The 16,565-nt window shown below is 38.3% G+C and overlaps 1 protein-coding gene across 3 annotated transcripts in view; it reads left to right on the forward strand.

The window, feature by feature from the left end:
• The window catches only part of HERC4 (HECT and RLD domain containing E3 ubiquitin protein ligase 4), a 29,665-nt gene extending 13,420 nt beyond the window's left edge, over window positions 1-16,245 (forward strand). For 2 of the 3 annotated variants that reach the window (XM_083866900.1, XM_083866899.1), the window contains exons 10-26: window positions 104-177; window positions 2,216-2,340; window positions 2,865-2,924; window positions 3,426-3,537; window positions 3,857-4,046; window positions 5,047-5,219; window positions 6,170-6,286; window positions 7,247-7,270; window positions 7,798-7,896; window positions 9,022-9,189; window positions 9,295-9,438; window positions 10,312-10,478; window positions 11,266-11,332; window positions 11,546-11,628; window positions 13,997-14,180; window positions 14,717-14,819; window positions 15,779-16,245. In XM_083866900.1, coding sequence (XP_083723026.1) covers window positions 104-177; window positions 2,216-2,340; window positions 2,865-2,924; window positions 3,426-3,537; window positions 3,857-4,046; window positions 5,047-5,219; window positions 6,170-6,286; window positions 7,247-7,270; window positions 7,798-7,896; window positions 9,022-9,189; window positions 9,295-9,438; window positions 10,312-10,478; window positions 11,266-11,332; window positions 11,546-11,628; window positions 13,997-14,180; window positions 14,717-14,819; window positions 15,779-15,987 — 2,099 coding nt within the window. In that variant the 3' untranslated portion in view covers window positions 15,988-16,245. The remainder of the gene's footprint in view (window positions 1-103; window positions 178-2,215; window positions 2,341-2,864; window positions 2,925-3,425; window positions 3,538-3,856; window positions 4,047-5,046; window positions 5,220-6,169; window positions 6,287-7,246; window positions 7,271-7,797; window positions 7,897-9,021; window positions 9,190-9,294; window positions 9,439-10,311; window positions 10,479-11,265; window positions 11,333-11,545; window positions 11,629-13,996; window positions 14,181-14,716; window positions 14,820-15,778) is intronic. The other variant, XM_083866901.1, reaches the window with a different exon arrangement.
• Window positions 16,246-16,565: the final 320 nt, after the last annotated feature.

The following is a 16,565-nucleotide window of genomic DNA, read 5'->3' on the forward strand; positions in this document are numbered from 1 at the left end:
ACAAGATAACCTTTTTGTAACCATGTGTTGATTGCAGCATCTGCATCTTAATAATTTTCAATTTCACATTTTCACAGTGGCCTGTTTTTTATTCCTATTGCAGACAGTGAATGCTACTGTGTAAAGAGAATTTTCTCTGGTGGGGACCAAAGTTTTGCGCACTACTTTTATCCACAGGTAACAAATTAAGGTTAATTTGGTTCCAAAGCTCGTGAAAGTTGGATTTTTAGGTGTTTTGGTGCATTTTAAAGGATTTTGGTGTTGAAGGTGCATGTGACTATATTGTAAAGTTTGTTAGAGCAGTGTGGAAGCAAAAGGCACTAAGTCATGGTAGCAGCTGGAGGACTTGGATCCTGTGTTAGCTGTCAGGAAGCTCTTCAGACTTTTTGGCATAAGCTTTTTTCTTGATGAATGAATGCACTTCTTTTCATTTTGTAAGGGAAGAATTGATTGAATATTGGGGCTCTTTGCTTCTTGCCCAGTCCTCCTCATAGCTCCTGACAGCAGCAGCTTTGATGTCTTCTGCTCTGTAGCCATTTTAAAGTACCACAGTGGGAAGGAACAAATTGAGCTTTTTGCTAAAAATTACTGGTGGTGAGGTGGTGACATAGTTTGTTATGTCACAGTTTTATCATAGTTGTAAAGCTTAAGTTTAAAGTAACAAGAATTGATCTGTTTAGATTCTAGTACGTAAAAGAGTCTAGAAGGACTTTAAAGTAAAGATGGCAATGTGGAAGTGTGATGGAAAGAAAATGCTATTGGAGAGTGAGTTGGGAGATAAAATAAAAACAAGATGAAGATTCATGGGAGCTGCTTCCAGTACAGCTCAGCAAATAGAAGACCATGGGGATTGATGAAGCATCAAGAGTTGAGTACGTGGGGTGACAACTAATTTGGACACAAGGGAAAATGGATTTTAGTGGGGAAGCATGTTTGTGAAGAAAAACTGAGTACACATCAGGCTTGCAGCAGTGCTTTGTACTCGGGACCTGTCCTGGTTGTACAGAATCAGCAGTTTTTCTAGATTGACTTGGATTCTTTTTCTAAATTCTGGTAGGGTTTTAACCATTGCTGTATTTGAGAGAAAATTGCTTAGCAGGTGTAAAGTGGAAAGTTGCTTATAGTAGAGACTCAAAACTTGTCTATTAAAACTTCCTTAAAAACTTTATGTGAATTTTCATAATTACTGGAGTAGTTTCTGACTGACTAATTGAGGTGAACTGGAGACTGTATGAATGCAGTTATTGTGGCTTGTTCTGTACAAAAAGTATTAGCAATAGATGAACTTTGATGCTACAGAAGTATCCCTTTTAGCACTCTTTAGTTTGGTAGTTTTTGTTGAATTCTCCCAAAGTTCTGTGTGTACTGTGCCCCTGGGGGTTGTGTTTTCCTGCCAGTTAAAGGGACCCGGCCAAAATCATTTCTCAAGTCAGTTTTTGGGCAGCTCAGTTCCCTGAGTTGTTTTCTTTGGCTGGACAGCAGGGGAATGACAAAAGAGTTCCTCGTCCTGATGCTGTAGGATGGGATCAGAAGTGCTGATTTTTGGCAGCAGATAGTGATTGTCACACTGAGTCTGCTCAGCATTGTCAGATGGCACTCTCAGGAGGAATGCTTTCTCTTGATAGTTTTATCTCAGTTTTGGTGCTATATGTCATCTCTTTTTGAACCAATGCTCCTACTGTAAACAATGATCTTGCTTCTCCTCCTCTTTATTATTACAGCTTAGTGGAATTCATTTTATATGAGCAGCACTTCCAAATGCAGCTCCTCTGATGACGCAGGGCATGTTCACAAAAGCATGGTTCATTCTCAGAGGAGCCTGATGGAAGTGGGGTGGAAGAACATCTGTCTGAAAAATTGAATGGCTCCTTTTCTGTGAGCTCACAGCTTGGCAGGGAGCTAAGTGGCTCCTGCTGGCTGGAGAGGAGATGCTGCTCACATCTAAAGCTCTGTTAGTGTTCATCACAGAGACTGGTAATGTTTAAGGAGTTGGCCATTAAACAAGGTGTGTGAATGAACTCCTAGTTGAGATTTTAGTGTATGCTCTGCAAGGAATGCAGAACTGTTTAAACAAACTGTATTTCACAGCAGTAGTCTGGGTAGGCGAATTGTCAGCTAAGACAGCTCAACCAGAGGGCTGATTTTTCTGGAAATTAATTTTGTATGCCTGATTCTTTATGCTTTCTTTAAAAAAAAAATTTCTTTATGTATTTAGAACGTGGTGCCGCCAGATGATTTTAGGTATCCTGACCTTTTGAAGCAGATCTGGACTGTGAATGAAACGTTTATTCAAAGATTGCTGAGTTTCCCATCTGGAAGACTTCCTGTAGAGATAGCTAAGTAAGTGATGTAAGGGAAAGAAGTGGTCTTTGGTGATTCTGCTTCTGAGTTGAGCATTAATGAGGCTTTGGGCATACACAGCAGAGCTATTTTTAATTACTAGTTTTATGACGTGCAGAGCTCTTGCTGTGCTTTCATTGTCATGCTTGTTGAGTAGTTTAGATCCTTGAGACTGTCATCTCTGCTCCAGTTTAGATGACTTTACAAGATGAAATTAAGGATCTAATTACACATTGAAAAAAGACAATACGTGTAAAGGAGTATGAGAACAACTCAAAGGTTATTGCTTCTATTTTAATAAAAGAGTATGCAAAGCAATTCAGTTGCAAGACTGGCAGTGATTTGAGCTGTCTTAAGTATTGAGTCTTGAATGGAGGTTTTATCTAGTATTGTTTAGTTACATTTGAGTCAATCACATCCTTTGCACAATGTAAATTATTAGGGATTAAATACAAACCTTTTTATTGCAAGTGCTAATTTTTAAAAGGAAAACCAAATGTAACATTTCATGTGATCAATTTCAGTGAAATTGATGGAACGTTCTCCTCAGCTGGGTGCCTGAATGGGAGCTTTTTGGCATTGAGGTAAGTGAGAGGGTTTTTAACAAGTGTTCCTGTGGACAGCATTAGTGGTGGCTGCCTTCCTGGTGCCCCTTGTGTCAGCTGGGACACCTCGCCAGGGTTTCCTCATCTCAGTGGTGCTCTGATACCCTCCCTTGAAACTCCTGCTCCTTTCTTGCCCTGTGTTTTGTCAGCTGCCCCAGTGAGAATGGCTACTGCCTGTCTTGGCTGCTGCCATGTAAGCCAGCAAAGTTCATCACATTTGTCAACTACAGGTTCTTTATAATTCAAGAGGAGTTCATTGCATAGGCTGTTTTACATCCTACTCTTTTTGCATGATTTTCTTGCAGTTAGAGAAGATTCTTTCCAGTTGTTTCTAAGGTCATGTAAAAAATGGAAGTCTGATATATTTTAAATCCTTAGTCAGTAGGTCTGAAATTCAAGGGGGAAAAATCTTGAGTTGCTGAGAACAGAGGATTCAGTCTTTCTGTTTTTTTGGTTTTTTTTTTTTTTTCCTTCCTGCAGCAATGATGACCATTACAAAACCAGCAGTAGATTCTCAGGGGTTGATATGAATGCTGCTAGATTACTCTTTCACAAACTCATACAGCCTGAGCATATTCACATATCACAACAGGTTTGTGTTGCATATTTTCCTTTTGGGATTATCTTTCTGGGTTACAGCTCTCCAGCAATACTACTGTTATGGTTGCTCCAACCCTGTAAATAGGTTTATTTACTCTGTAATATATTGACTGCTATTGTGTAAAACCATCTTTTGTTGTGACAATTAGGTGACACATCAGCATATTCTATTTTAATATTTACTGTCATTTTCTAAATGTATAATAAAGTTTTCACTGTAGCTGTTAATTATTGTTTTCTAGAGTAGTTTTCATATACGTGGAAAAATCTCAATTGTATTAAAATAAACAGAATTTTCTGATGTGCTGTAGGTGGCAGCTAGTTTGGAAAAGAACCTTATTCCCAAACTGACCAGCTCCTTACCAGATGTTGAAGCTTTGAGGCTGTATCTCACTCTACCAGAGTGCCCACTGATGAGTGATGAAAACAATTTCACAACGTTAGCTATTCCTTTTGGAGCAGCTATTCTGAACCTAGAAAAAGCTCCTCTGAAAGTTCTTGGTAAGAAACTGAATTTTTACTGTTAAAACTAAGGATCTGCAGATGAAAGTGTGCAGAAATTCCATCAGTGAAGTCCTGGCCTTGGCAGCACCTGCTGTGTATTTACAGTTCTGTACAATTCCCCAGTGAGAAAGTTAAGGCTTAACATTGCTTGGTGTAAGAAAACACTTATTCTGTTGCTTCAGGGCGAGTTAACAGGCCATCCCTGTGAAATCAGCTGGTATTGTAGCTTTTGGATTGATGCCATTTGGGAGGAATTAAACTGTGCAGATCAGTGTAATTGATATGTGTCTTTGCTCTTTAAAGTGAAAATTATGTGGTCAGACAGCTAACAAGCTTTAAGCAATTTACAGAAGTGCGGCAGAGCAGATGTTAAATTGTCTTGGTTGTGACTGCAGCACCTGTTCTGAGCTTCTGAGGCAGTTGATCTTTTCTTGCTGGTGCCAAGATGTGGTCTTCAAATATGCAGCTGAGAACAACTCTGGTTTTTAACTCTACTTTTTTACACCTTCTTGTTGTGACTCCTATCAGCTGGAATTCAGCTTAAAGAATTGTTTTCAGAATATTTTGCTTTTAACTGGTTTCTTTTTGTGAGAGTATGTTCATTTTCCTCAGTTATGCTTTGCCTTGCAATCTCTCTGGTTTTTTCAGTAGTTTTTAGTGAGTAAAGAAAAGCAAACTGATAGTTTTTTTGAACTCTAGATCCTTTTCCATCATCTTCTATTGCTTTCACTACTGTTTGCTTAAGAGTTCAGGTTTTGAGCCATTTGTTTTTATCAAATGTTATGTTGTGATACTGTTTTTTGTCTGGATGAACAGACTGGGGGACTTAGGTTTGATGTGTAACAATAGAGCATTTGTAGTGTTACAACTGTTTTTTCAGAGTCTGTAGTAATTGATGCTTATGCTTTCTAGCCAAACATGTTTCTTATTTAAAAGGATAACATAACAGTGGGGCAGTGACAAGTACTAAATTTACATGTTCACCATGTGTTGACAGAAAATTGGTGGTCTGTACTTGAACCTCCCTTGGTCCTCAAGATAGTGGAACTCTACAAGGATGTCGTAGTGCACCTTTTGAAGCTGTGCAAGATGGGCCTTCCACCTTCTGACAGAAGAATACTCACCAATTTCCTACACACAGCCTTCAGAGTTCTGGAAATACTGCACAGAGTATGTTTGTGGCATTTCTAAACAGTTTCTTGGCTGCTTGGCTTTGTCAGCATTTCTGTGCTGGGTAATTGGTAGAAGCTAAGTCACTGATCAGTTTGAAAGATCAGAATTGCATCTACAGAGATATCTGTAGTTGTTTTTTCTGGACCTATGAATCATTTGGGTTCTGGAATTAACTATTTTTTGGGAATACAGAGTGACCCATTCATTTGCATCTGTGAAATTACAGATTAAAGTGAAAGGAGGGGAAAACGGGGTTACAGCTCTGGGATATTTTGCAGATCGAGTATCTGGTGGTTTGGAGGGGGATGTGGGAGCTATTTGTGAAAAGTAGGCTTAGATTATCTGATTGTAAAGGCAGGATCTTTGTAGCTATCTCAGTGCTTTGCCAGTTAGCAGTACTTCAGAGTCCTTAGGAAAAGAAGTGTGTATTAGGAAAATGTGGATGCTTCTGGATTAAAGTTATACTGTAGAGACAAGCCTCTGTATAAAGTTACTTTTCCCACATCTCTCTTTTTTTTTAAGCTTGATGTTTTTAAATGGAAACTGTTCCTCTGCTCACAGGTAATAGTGTTCATACTATAACTAAGACTAGAGTTATTGAATCATAGCTCTTAAATCTGTGCAAATACAGGAACAAGTATTTATTCTATTGTGCACATGAACATGTGTGTTATCACTGTTCCTGTGAGATCATAGGCTGTTTCAAAGTGGCAGCCCTGTTATGCAATACTGTATGCAGTTAATGTATTTTCCTTTGCTCTTTGATGGGATTTTGAATAGTCCATGTATCCATGTCTTTAACGTTATTTTTTGCTTTCTTGTAGGCACTGTTGTTTTTCTAGATTTTTTTTAGTAGCTGGGTATCTGTGGCTGATGTATCAGATGCTTGAAAAACATGGAAAATATCCCTTTGAAAGCTAATAAAAAAATAAATTGCACTTCCTTAGGTAAATGAAAGAGGACAAGTTATACAGTATGACAGATTTTACATTCATGAGATACAAGATTTGATAGATATCAGAAATGACTATGCCAACTGGTTCCAGCAGCAGGTATTGGGAATGGTAAGTAGTGCTGATTTTTATTTAGGTTTTTGTGGGTATTTTCCTCCCATGTTTTCTGTTTGCTTCATCCTTGAAAGAAATCCATAGATTCTCTGAGTCGAGGCACTTTTTTTCATAAAAACACTTTCACAGATGACCAGTGCTGAACAGACTCATGTCAGGTACTGGCTAAACAAGAACTGTTAGGAAGATGTGTTTCTTCTAGGACTTTTTAGGACTGACACTGCTCAATATTTGAATCTGTCAGTTGAAAAGTGATTTAGAATGCTGTCACTGGAGACTTGCCATGTCAAAAAAGTTAGGAATGTAATAATCCACAATAGGAAAACATTCAGAATAACTGAATTGCTGCATTAGATAGGTCCAGCCAATGCAAAAGCTCCAGCTGTCTTGGAAAATGGGTCAGGAAATGCAGCAGGGAGCTACAGGGGCAGAGAACTGATGGGATTTTCTACTTTGAGTTCAGCAGCTACAACTGAGATAATTAATTCCTGCATCTGTAAATAGAAGAATGAAAAGTGTGAGTCAATTAATGACTGTGGGTTGGATAGGTTTTTGCCACAGTTCGTTGACTTTAGCTTTGAAACAATATTGTAAGTAATTTAAGAAGTTTTCTCTGGCAACCCATATTTTATTTTTTTGCAACAGTACCAGCAGATGTCATTAATTAATGTGTGGAAGTGAACATTTTAAGTGTGCAATTTTTTGCATCCAAGCAAACATGATACTTTAACAGCCCTGTTTTTAAGACTGATGAACAGGGTGTGGAAAGACAAGCTTGTATTTAATAAATGAATTAGAATGTTTATGGTTAATGTTTATTTCTCAGTAAACCTTCTCTTGGGGGGAAGCAGTAAATAAATATTTTTTAAATTCTGCATCAGAGATGAGTAATTATGCAGACACTAATGCTGCTTTTTCATCTTAATTGTTGCTACCTTTGTGCAAATGCTGTCATAGGATGTCAACCATGGATTAACTGAGGTAAGATTGGTTGCAATCTGATTTCTTTTGAAGAATGTAAGGAAATCAGAAATGTGAATGTCAAGGATTGTTTGCTGTGTTCTGTTGGGAGTAATGCTACAAATTAGCCATGGCTGTAATCTAAAAAAACCCCACCTTTGTGGTGCAAAATATGTAATTGTCTCTGTTGCAAATTTGGAACAGTAGTTGGAAAAAAGGGCTACTTTTATACCCACTAGCTGCAATAACAGTTCTGAAATGAAAATGTGCCAAGTGAGAGTGTCATGTGTCTGGCTTGATTTGGTTTGGCTTGATTGAGTTTTGTTGGAATTTTTTTTTTGTTTGTTTGTTTTTGGCTGAAGTACTAAACAATTAAAAATCTACTTAGTGTTCCTAAGATGCTTTGGTTCTGCATTGATAATAAATCAAGGTTGAATTCTCTTACCAGTAAAATAGATATACTAAATGAGTGCTACTGCAAAGGCTTTTTTAACGACAGTTGTGGCTTTTGAATAAGCTGAGCAATGACATGGTTCTTTTCATTCCAGTTAACAGATATTCCTGTTATAATTTGCACATACCCATTTGTATTTGATGCCCAGGCGAAGACAACTCTCTTGCAAACAGATGCAATCATACAGATGCAGGTAGGAGGCTCAGTTTTTAATGTTGCAAATTCATTATTTTTTCCCTGAGTTGGAGACCTTGGGGTTCCTGCTGGTTGGTTTAATTCGCTTTTTTTGTTTGGTTGGTTGTTTGGTTTTTTAACTCGGTGTAATCTCTCCCCCATAAAAATCAAGGATCTAGTGTTAATCTCAGGTTACGTACATGGTAGAGGGTTTGGGATCACATTGAAAAATTAGACTGTTTTGTAGTTGCATATATTTCCAAGGAACTTCTTTTCCTTTCAGTAGTGAGATGGCTTCTTTATGTGTTAACAACCCATAGTGCAGGTACAAAACCCAAAACAAATAGCAATAAAAAACCCCAAACCCACTACCCAAACAAACAAACATAAAACCTCAAGCACCACCCACAGCCAGGAAACAACCCCACCTCCCATATGAGCAGGCCTGGGTCGTTGATCTGAGTCTGAAAATAACCAGGTGATGTAGGTTATGCTTGGGTAATGTGCTCCTGCAGGAAAATACTGCCTTGCATTTGTAGTTAATAAATGTTGTTTCATGTGCCTTTAAAAATGTATATGCACAGTCAATACCAACATTTGATGGATTCAGGGAAATATCACATTAAATGTTTCTATCAACAATATTAAATAGTATTAAAACACACAAACTCTCAAGAGTTCTCTGCCCTAGTCAGAACATTTGCAACAGTGTTTTCTTTTTCAAACAATTTTAATACAGAAATTATCATGCAAGTTAAATAAATGGCTTTTCATGCTGTGAATTAGTTTTTAATGTATGTTTGCTTTCATGCCCAGTTTATATTAAACAGCTTACTCTTCATTAGATGAAATGCAGGATTTTTTTGCTTCCTTTTGTTATCCAAGGTATTTTGACTGGAATATCAAAACTTTGGTTCTTACACTTCCCTGAGCATTAGCATTGGTGAGGGCAATGGGTAAAAGAAAGATATTTCCTGGAATCAAATACTTCCTGAGATAAAGGAATACAAAGAAAACTTGGGCAAATTCAGTAGCTCTTGTAATAGTTATTCCCATCTGCGTTTTTGCAGACAAAACTGCTGGGCAATTAATATTGGCAGGAATTTTTCCTACCTGCTGACGCTCTCACTTTGTTTTTCTGCAGATGGCTGTGGATCAGGCCCACAGGCAGAATTTGTCTTCTCTCTTCCTGCCAGTATTTGAATCTGTCAACCCCTGCCTGATAGTGATGGTGCGGAGGGACAACATTGTAGGGGATGCTGTGGAGGTGCTCAGGAAAACAAAGAATGTAGACTACAAGAAGCCACTCAAGGTATTATTAGAGCACATACTGCTCACAGGGATTGAGGGTGTTTTTGGATAAACCTGGATTTCCAATCTCTCTGCAGTTCAGTGCTCACTGGGTTGTGTGTTTCAGGTTATTTTTGTAGGTGAGGAAGCTGTTGATGCTGGGGGCGTTCGCAAAGAATTTTTTTTGCTCATCATGAGGGAGTTGCTAGATCCCAAGTATGGAATGTTTAGGTATTACGAGGAGTCCAGGCTGATCTGGTTCTCTGATAAGGTAGGCTGTGATCTATATTCAGTCATTTTAACTTACAATATTTATGTTAATAATATGTGAATAGTGTAGTTTGTGGTAGTTTTACTTCAAGAGTAGGAGCTGAAGCAGGTGTTCTTGAAAGAAGTTTACTTTTGTCATTGTTAGATCAAAACTTGCCCCATTCCTTGCTGTTCCCTTTTACTTTCCCCATTCCTTGTTTACTCCTTGCTGGTTGTCCCTAAGTCAGCCAGGATTTTTAGGAAAAAATCACCAGAGGAAACTGATTCCAAGGGCAGAATCAGGAAATCACAGTGGCAGAGGCAAATTCTTGAAGTGGCCTGTTGAACAGGTCTTCCTGTGTGCAGTTGCATTTATGGGTGATAGGTGATCATGGAGCTGTATTTTCTGGGAAGGTTTGATCCCTGACTTTTCAGTCCTTCAAAGAACACTGGCTGGGGTGGCTGGATCCCAAGTACCTGAATATTTACATTTCCACAGGTGTGCTTAAAGCCTTGGTAGTTAATTCTGTGGGTGTCAATAGTGAGCTCTTCCTCCGCAAAATAATTGCTTTTTAAATTGGCATCGTTAATCACTGAATAGTGCAATAGCAAGTCACTGACAAAACCAGAATCTTAATGGGTCCCCTGTAACACAGAATATGTTGCAGCTCAGCCTTTTTAATTTTAAGTAGAAAGGATTCTGTTCCCTTGGATTTCAGTCTCAGCTGGTTAAACTTTATCCTGTTTTCCCTGGTACTTAAAGATACATATGTATTTAAAGAAAATATGAATTAAATTCACTCAGATCATACTGTACTGTGCACTTCTTCCTGGACTCTGCAAGGTTAAAACAACTTCTTTATTTTAAACCATCTTGTCTGTTTTCTGTTCTTAGACCTTTGAAGACAGTGACTTGTTTCATTTGATTGGTGTTGTCTGTGGACTAGCAATATATAATTTTACTATTGTAGACCTTCATTTTCCTCTGGCTTTGTACAAAAAGCTATTGAATAAGAAACCATCTCTGGATGACTTAAAAGAATTGATGCCAGATGTTGGCAGGTAAGCAAGAAAGAAAAATGTGTGTTGTTAGAAATTAATTTTGAAATCAACATTTTCCTCTAAGAACATAACATTTCTTTTGCACAGTAACTGGGTAAACAGCTCAGAGTAAATTGCCGCCAGGGTATCATTTGCTTACATTTGACACTTCCTGTTGTTAAACACCTGCGTCTCAGTGCTTGGTGTTAGTGATTGTCCCTTCTTGTTTTATGATCCTACAAGAATTTTAGGGGGAAAAAACCCTTGAAATTCAAACCCCTTGAGTTTTAGCCATTAATTTTATAAGCCTAAGTGTGAACGTAGTTTCAGTTCTGAATTAAATGTGTCAAGAAAATATTTTTGCTTATTTCAGGAACAAATACATTAGTATTTACTTTTGACTGGGGATTTGAATAGGACTAGCAGGTAGGAGGCTTCAATGAGCAGAAAAGGATGCTCCATTGTCTCAGTCTTGTTGCCAAAGTTTTCATAGATTCAAGGAGGAATCAAAGGTGTTAATGGAAGAGCCAGTCAGTGGTTTTTAAGTACCAACTGCCTCTGCTTTGGGAACTCCTTAGCTGAAGCCTTAAGATAGGAATGTTCTCTCTTCACCCCATGAGATAATCAAAAGGAATGATTGCTTGGGATTTCTCAGCCCTACACAAGGTGCAAGTCAATAAGATAATAAATTAAATAGCACTAGAAAAGTGCTTCCTAAATTTGAATTATCAAAGCATGAAGACTACTTCAGGAAGATAAATTCATCTTTCTTTCCCCTGGTGCAAGTATTTTATAACTTATTTTGCAGGGGAATGCAACAACTACTGGACTATCCAGAGGATGACATAGAAGAAGCATTTTGTCTTAATTTTACTGTAAGTTTTATATAGTGTTTGAAGTATGTCTTGCCAAGCTCACGCCATCTATTTTAATTGCCTCTGATAGAGTGTTTGAACAGAAGCATCAGCAGCTGATTCCATGAGTTCTAGCTCCTGTGTCTGCCATTCTTGTTGCTGTTAGCTGGGTAGTGGGAAGAAGTATTTTGTGCAATAAATAAGGTTTACACTATTTTTGTTTGTTTCTAATAGATCACTGTGGAAAATTTTGGTACAACAGAAATTAAGGAACTTGTTCCTAAAGGTGCTGACATTCCTGTAGTCAAACAAAATAGGTGAGTTCTGTGGGTTACAGGGTAGTTGAGTGTTGCTGTCTGCCTTGGGAGTGTTACTAGGCTGCTGTAAATGCCCTTTGCTGAGCTCTGACACTGCTGTTGGAGGCAAAACTACTTTGGCTATTTTCCCAAGCTCTTCTCCTGTGTGGTTAGAATAGCTGCTGTCTTGTATTGACACAGACAAGCTGTGGATGCCCCATCCCTGGGAGTGCTCAAGGCTGGGTTGGACAGGGCGTGGAGCAACCTGGTCTGGTTGAAGATGTCCCTGCCCATGGCAGGAGGTTGTACTAGATCTTCAGAGGTCCCCTCCATCCTCAGTCATAAGCATTTTATAAGATTAAAAGTGTTTGTGGTTCTGCTGATGCCTTGGAGTGGCTACCTAGGACAGAGTCTAGACAAAGTTCAGAGATTAATGTATTTATTAAAGGCCTTCAACAGATACACCCTGGGAGCCAAAAGCCTCCCAGAGGCTATAACCAGGATGGACAATGGTGACCAGTTTTTCAGACAGTTATAAGTTTGGTCTATTTGCTTATCAGGGGTTAATCATCCAATTACAGCTTGAGCTAATTAAGTAATTTACCCCCAGTTTGCTCCCCCCCCCCAGTTTACTGTTGTTTATATTTTCAGGGCCTGAGGCTGTAGGGTGTCCTTGGATCTCAGGCCCAGAGGGATTGTGTTGTCTAACTAAAACGTGAAGAGAGTTAACTAACACTATGTATGGAGTTTAGAGCTATGCACTAATGCAGTATAGGAATTGAAAAATACAAAAGTCTTAAAGCATCACTGTAGGAAGCTACATATCATTGAAATTCAGTGAGTAATTGTGAGAACTTTAACCTGAGGGCCATTCTTAAAACTACTCATTCATACATGAATATTACTTCAGTGAAGTCTTCTCTTTGTAGAGTAGATACCATTAGATAAGTTAATCCAGTGTTAGAAGAGTGTATGACTGAAGGGGTTTTTTCCTCAGTCAAGGATTCTGTAACTTTTATTTATAAAAACAGCCTTTCCTGTCCTTTGTTCCCTTTCTGCTCTTGGAGGATAGGCAGAACATACCTGGTGATGCTTTTGTCCCCTTTCTGCAGAATTTTCCAGTCTGTTCTTTCATCTTTGTGAATTCTCTGTGCTTGTACTTCTCCCAGGATAAAGGGAGAATTGAATAGAAAGAGAACACTCTGTGAGAACTGAATGCACATGAAAAACAACGTAGCTTTGCAGTTCTCTGCTGTAGGTTTGATGTTCCATCACTTAGTGACTGTAAAATTGGAGTTGAATTATGGGGAAAGTTTCAGGGTGCCTATGGAATTCCTGCTGCATTGTTACCACACTGTCTTGCAGCAATGAAGAATTCCTCTTTCTCAAGCTCTAAATCTTCCATGATGCTTCTATTAATTTATCACTGTGCCTTTTCCCTGAAGTAGCCTTGCACTGTTAGTGTTAGACAAGCTGCCTACCCCTCTGGATTATGAGGGATATCTCAGAGAGTGCCAAAGGGGAGGAGTGTGGATCACCACTTTGGTCATCTCCAGCATTTCCAGTGCAATAGCTGTAATAAATGTATCATATAAGTGTGTTGATAGGATTCTGTCAACTACTGGAGATATTACTCAAAGACTGGGGGTGGTGTTGAAATGTGTTCTCTCTTTCCACAGTGACCATGTGTTGGTAGGATAGTTGCGATGCACAGCTGAGGTCACTGCCAGTGCAGAAACTAAATAGTGTTCACTGGGATTGGTTTCATAAAAATTGTCATAAATACTGTATCACATCAAGAAATTTTAGATCTCCCTTAAGTGCTGCCAAAGATGTTTCCAGCAGGATCCAAGAACTCCCTGTACCAAAGCACAGATAACAGACCATCTGTTTCTCTGTGTCCCAGCTCCTTGGCACTGGGCTTTTTACTGTGTAAGACTCAAATGTCCTTTTCAAGTTGATTTACATTTTTAGTGCAAATATGGTAATCTTTTTAATGAAATACAATAGACCAGTGAGTTTGATTAGTGACTTTCAGGACACTCCCTGGAATTCAGGCCTTTCAGCTTGTTGCCAGTGAGTCCAGTTCACTGCAATGCACACAAATAAGGGAGCTGTTTGTAGTGCTTGAGGTATATAACATTAAATGTTCTGATTTTCTGTTGCAGGCTCTGCCTTTGGGGGTGTGGTGGGGAAATACATTGATGTGCTGTTTTATCTTCACTATGGCTGTAAGATAAAGCAGACAATACAATATATGGGCTCCTTGATGCTTCGTTTTCTCTGCTCTGTTCTTTACAGAAATGGCTGCTGGTTTATTGGTAGAAGGATGACATGTACTGCTTCCTCTTTATTTCCTCAATATCATTCTTTCTTTCTCTTTGTACAGGCAAGATTTTGTAGATGCATATGTGGATTACATCTTCAATAGATCTGTGGCTTCCTTATACAGTGCATTCCATGAAGGTTTCCACAAAGTATGTGGAGGTAAAGTTCTTCAGCTCTTCCAGCCCAGCGAGCTGCAGGCAATGGTGATTGGGAACACAAATTATGACTGGAAAGAGCTGGAGAAGGTAAGAACCACAGTTAACTATTGCTTTTGTGTAATTCTAATTTCAGGCTGCAAAAGCAACTAGGTGTCCTCTTGAGCTCTGTTTTAATTAACATGATTGCTGTTATTTATTGACATCCTAAAACATCAGTGAAGGAAGATCCTAAAGTATTATTTACTTCCCTGCTTTAATTTTTTCCATCTAATTTCTGAAGGAAATCAGACTTAGAAGAGAGGCAGAAAAATCCATGGAACTCAGAGGCAGCTATACAGTCTTCCATATTAGACATGAGAAAGTGAAGTGATTGCACACAGTTATTAAAAGTAAATATTCTCAGTTGCCAGAGCTCAGTGAGGTTGGGCTGGAAAACGCTTAGTAGAGGCATCTGTGCCTCTATTGAATTCAGACTGAGCAGCTGAAGAAAATGGAGTGAGGAGAGTAGTAGTAGTGTGTCACTTGCTGTGTCCCTTTACATAAACTGTACTCATTCTGCTGCAGTGTCAGCTTATCCAGCTCTTCTGTGAGCAAGTAATAACCCCATTTCCTGCTCCTTTTAGAATACAGAATACAAAGGAGAATACTGGGCAGACCATCCTACAATTAAAATATTCTGGGAGGTTTTTCACGAGTTGTCTTTGGAGAAGAAAAAACAGTTCTTGTGTAAGTATTTGAAATGATTTCACAGAAGTTTCTAACTGAACAGGATCACTGGGATTTCAGGCTCTTGCTATAAGAGGGCAGATGTAAGTATTTGTCTGTAATGATGTGATTAACTATTTGGGGGGAAAAAGAAATCATAGTAGAAGAAATTAATTGTGACCTTGTCTCTGATTTTCTTGGGGGTGTCCTGAGTCATTCTGGGTGATGGGTAGTTACAGATCATAGTAGCTCAGAGCAGCAGTAAAAAAAAAACAAAACCAAAAAACCTCAAAACACCAACAAATAATCTGCTCATGACCTTTTTTTGGTAACTAGGGTTTTGTTCTTGGTTGTGTGGTGTGGTTTGTTGTTTTTTTTCTTTTTTTTTTTTTTTTTTTTTTTTTTTCTGTGCTTTGACCTATAGTTCACATCTTCCAGGTTTTTCATTGGATAGGGATAGAAATTTAGAGTTGTAACTGTTTGTAAATCTGTCATGGTACTGATACAAGTGGAAATGTACAAATGATAAAGTAATTAAAGCCTGCTGTGAGTGAGGATTTGCTTAGAATAGATCACAGGTGAGTTTCCAATTCAGATAAATTACTTATTGAACAAACTAATTCTGTGTTTACAAGATTCCTAGAAATGCTCAATAAAGATACAGCCAATGGATTTTAAGTTAGAAGGTTCTGTTGCATGAAAAGCTTTATAGTATTTTTTAAGGAGTGTTTGGTTTCATATGCTAAAATGAAATACTTTCCTTCATGGATCCCTTGTTGTATTACAGTTATGAGCTCACATGTGGAAGGTAGAGGCAGGTTTAAGTCATCATTCTGTTTTCCAAACTTCACAGAACTTGGGTGTGAAAAGCTGGCCATTGCTGGAATGATTATAAAGACCAGCAATGATTAGAACTGCATTATGTGACACAGATTCTGTTAGTCTTCAGCAAGTTCCAAGCCTTTGTTTTTTCTTGACAGTGTTTCTGACAGGCAGTGATCGGATTCCCATTCTTGGAATGAAGTGTCTGAAACTGATCATCCAGCCAACAGGAGGAGGAGAAGATTACCTGCCCGTAGCTCACACTTGCTTTAATCTTCTTGATCTTCCAAAATACACAGATAAAGAAACCCTGAAATCCAAGTTGATCCAGGCTATAGACCACTATGAAGGATTCAGTTTAGTATAACTTGAGAAATGAAAGTTCTGTGTAACATGGGATCATTGAGTTTTTGTGTCTTTCTTGTGGTGGTAAATTCAGTGGATTAAGTGATGCAGTTGATAATATAACTGATTATTTGCAAAAAATGTTCAGTGGTATGGATATTCATGGGAGCCAAAAAAACCCCCCACATTTCCAAAACTGAGGAACTGTCTTAATACATACCTTCTTGTACAGAGCCATGTGGATTTTGCCATCTTACAATAAAAGCAAGAGTATTGTGAATGGGAGTCAAGTTTCACTAACAAGAATTAACATTTCACCTTATGCAAACAATTTGGCGTGTGAGTGCATGAGAGACTCGCTTCAGTTTTTCAAATCACTTAGCAAGAACACATAACTTTTTCCCTGATGAATCACTTGGTAACTTTTCATTTTGTAAATAATAAATTTTTGTGATAAAATAGTTCTGTTCCAATAGCAGTATGGTTTCTATTGCTTGTAATTGAATATGAGCTTATTTTATGGCTTTTAACAAAAAAAGTGACTACTCTGATTTCTGAAGATAATCTATTTTTCTGGTTTGTTTTAAGAACCTTAATAAT

The sequence above is a fragment of the Zosterops lateralis genome, assembly GCF_965231275.1.
Source record: "Zosterops lateralis genome assembly, chromosome: 8".
Classification (NCBI taxonomy): domain Eukaryota; kingdom Metazoa; phylum Chordata; class Aves; order Passeriformes; family Zosteropidae; genus Zosterops; species Zosterops lateralis.